The sequence below is a fragment of the Leopardus geoffroyi genome, chromosome A1 (genome assembly GCF_018350155.1).
Source record: "Leopardus geoffroyi isolate Oge1 chromosome A1, O.geoffroyi_Oge1_pat1.0, whole genome shotgun sequence".
NCBI lineage: Eukaryota > Metazoa > Chordata > Mammalia > Carnivora > Felidae > Leopardus > Leopardus geoffroyi.
The window spans coordinates 89,295,982-89,299,495 of NC_059326.1; the positions used below are offsets into that span (position 1 = coordinate 89,295,982).

Sequence of the window (3,514 nt, forward strand, 5' to 3'; positions counted from 1 at the left end):
ATTTATTAAAAAGTTGTACACTCATCATAATGAAATTTAGAACATTTTTGGGGCACCTGGGTGTCTCAGTCGGTTAAGCATCCAATGTCAGCTCAGGTCATGATCTCATGGCTCATGAGTTCGAGCCCTGCATCAGGCTGTGTGCTGACGGCTCAGGGCCTGGAGTCTGCTTCAGATTCTGTGTCTCTGTCTCTCTCTCTGCCCCTCCACTGCTCCCTCTCTCAAAAATAAATAAACATTAAAAATTATATAAAATACGAACATTTTCATTATTCAAAATATACCCTTTACTTCTTGACTTCCATGTCTCTTTTCCCTCATACAATTTGCCCTTCAGATCTAGGAAACCTCCAATATATTTTCAGTGGCTAAGGATTTGCCTATTCTGGACATTTCATGTGAATAGAATCATACAGTACACGATCCAATGGGCTTTCTTCTTTCACTGACCATAAAATTTTTGGGTTCTTCCATGTTGTAGCAGATATCAATGCTGTGTTTCTTTTTCTTATCCAATACTGTTCTCTTGAATGGATAGACCACGTTTGTTTATCCATTGATCAGTTGGTGGGCATTTGTGTTAATTCTTACTGAGGGCTATTAAAAATAATGCTGCTATGAGCGTATGCATGCAGGCTTTCAATAGATGTATATTGTCATGATTTTTGGGTATATACCTGGCAGTGGAATTGTTGGGTCACTTGGTGATGTTTATATTATCAGTTTTATTGAAAAAAATAATTGACATGCTTCACTGTATAAATTTAAGGCATATAGTATTTTGATATGATTTACATATATATTGAAATGATTACCACAATAAGTTCAGCTGAAATCCATCATCTCATAAAAATACAATAAAAAGAAAAAAGAAAAAACAGTTCTCCTTGTGATGAGAACTCTTAGGATTTATTCCCTTAGCAACTCTCTTATAAGTTATACAACGTTTTTATCTATAGTCGTCAAGTAGTACGTACATTACATCCCTAGTACTTACTTACCTTATAACTGAAATCTTATTTGTTTTGACCATTACTCTAACTACCCCTCCTCTCACACTCTGACTGTGCCTCTCCACAAGTTTGATCTCTCTCTAAGAATTTTACTTTATTATTTTATTTTATTTACTATTTTATTTTTGGGTTCCACACATCAGTTAGATCATGCCGTTTTCGTCTCTGCCTGATTTATTTTACTTAGCATGATGCTTTCAAGGTTCATCTATGTGGTCACAAATGGTAGGATTTCCTCATTTTCTATGGTTTCTTAGTATGTTTAAGTTTTTGAGAAACTGCCCAGCATTTTTGCAGAGGCTAAATGTTTCTAATCTGAATGCCTCTGCAATGAGTTGGGTGTGGATCTGACACCCTCAGTTTGGGATATCAAGTTTGATGACTCCTCTGCCACAGTATGTGCCTGGCCCTCCTAACTCTCCTGCTCTTCCATATTCTGCAGGTCACTTTACTGCCCAGCAACATGACTCAACCTACCCAATCCCTTCATACCCCAATACCTATATCCTTTACCTCTGATGTGCAATACAATATGGGTTGCAGCATCTTATCTGGAATGAGTGCCATGAACATAGAAAAGGCCATGGGAGAAGGGGATTGGCTAGAGGTGATCTCTGTGATCAGGAAAACCATGAAGACAGTGTCCAGTGCCCCAGTGAACATTGCTGTGACTGGGGATTCTGGCAACGGAATGTCCACCTTCATCAATGCATTGCAGGGAATTGGGCATGAGGAGGAGGACTCAGCTCCCACTGGGGTGGTGTGGACCACCCAGACTCCCACTTGCTACACTTCCTCTCTCTTTCCCAACGTGGCACTGTGGGACCTGCCTGGCACAGGGGCTGCCAATCAAAGCCTGGAAAGCTATATGGAGGAGATGCAATTTCACCTGTATGACTTTTTCATCATTATTGCATCTGAGCAGTTCAGCACAAATCTTGTGAAACTTGCCAAGACCATCCAGGGCTTGGGAAAGAGGTTCTATATAGTTTGAACCAAGCTGGACAGGGACTTCAGCACACGTATTGTCCCAGTGGAACAACTCCTACAGAATATTCGGGACAATATCTGGGAAACTCTCCAGGAAGAGGGGGCATGTGAACCCATCATATTCCTGGTCTCAAGTTTCTACCCATCATTGCATGACTTCCCAGAGCTTAGAGACACCTTGCACAAGGACATCTCTTACATCAGGTACTGTGGTCCCCTAGAGAACATATCCCACATCTGTGAGAAGGTCATTAATAACAAAGTGACCACTTGGCAGAGACAAATAGGCTCAAAGTCTCCCAAGGACATCCTTGGCATCCAGAATGCAGATGATCCTCAGAAGTATTTACATGCCTACCACTTGCTTTTTGGTGTGGATGATAAATCTCTCCAGCAAGTGGCCCAGAGGATGGGAAAACCCATGGAGGAGTACAAGGCCACTATGAAGTCTCAGGATATGCACACTGTCCTCACAGAGAACTGGACATTATCTTGGATGAACTGCAATACAGCATCTTACTTACATTCAATTCTGAGCTACATCCCAATCGTAGGTCATACTAGTGTCTACTACCTGAAATGGTGGAGTCAGAGCCGCTTCCTTGAAATAGTTGCTGAGGACACAAAGACCATTTTGAAGAAAATCCTGAAAGACTCCATTATCTGAAGAGGTGATGTCTTAGCAAGCTCTTTCTGGGGGATGATCAGAACATTTGGGGTCCTCTCCTCACCTTATACACTTTCTGAATTTTCAATCAAGCTGAACACTTCCACTTTCTTTGGTCCTATGTTTTATGAGGTAAATGAGCTGACCGGTTCATTTTGAACCTATCTCAAAATATGTTCTAATTGTTGTAATTTATTTAGTTAGCCTGGATACAAACATGGCAAGCAAGATTTGTACAGTGTGTCATCCAATCTCATTCTGACATATCCTTGCCACTTAATGTTAACATCATTTCTCCAAGTCCTCTTGGGTTTCCCCTATACCTTCACTTCTCACCTCTAAGTCCATGGACTCATAGATGGATGCAGAGGGCAGAATATCCTTTGGGATGTTCCCTTTGGAGAAATATGTTGGGGAGTGTGTGTTTGATGTTCTCCAAAAAGTATCTGTTGTGGTGTCAGGATCCAAGGCTAGTCTGGTGTCTTGTAAAGCTTTGTCCTTATACCTACCCTCAGTAATTGCCCATATTATTTATATCCAAAAAAAGGATATGGGGCATGGACTCAAGGGCCATTGTTACTGGGATTGGAAAATTATTCAGTGGAAAAGCAAACTTGATTATAGTAAGTACCAAAAACTGACCCCCCTCTCCAAGAGGTCCCATGCTGTTCACATGCACACACTCATGGTGGGCCTGTCATAGGAAGTTGTACCTGTTAGATTATGATTGCTACAGAAAAATGTTTGTTCACTTAAAGTTACATACTGTGTTTTGTTATTTGCCAAAATTATCACCTATGTGGTTTAAAGGAAACTAAATTTGATCATCATCATTAAGGAAACT

General features: G+C 40.7%; 1 protein-coding gene across 1 annotated transcript; it reads left to right on the top strand.

The window, feature by feature from the left end:
* Positions 1–1,476: 1,476 nt before the first annotated feature.
* IRGM (immunity related GTPase M) lies at positions 1,477–2,670 on the top strand. Its single transcript, XM_045484385.1, is given in 1 exon segment — positions 1,477–2,670. A coding segment is annotated over 1 exon segment (1,194 nt).
* The last annotated feature ends 844 nt before the right edge of the window (positions 2,671–3,514 follow it).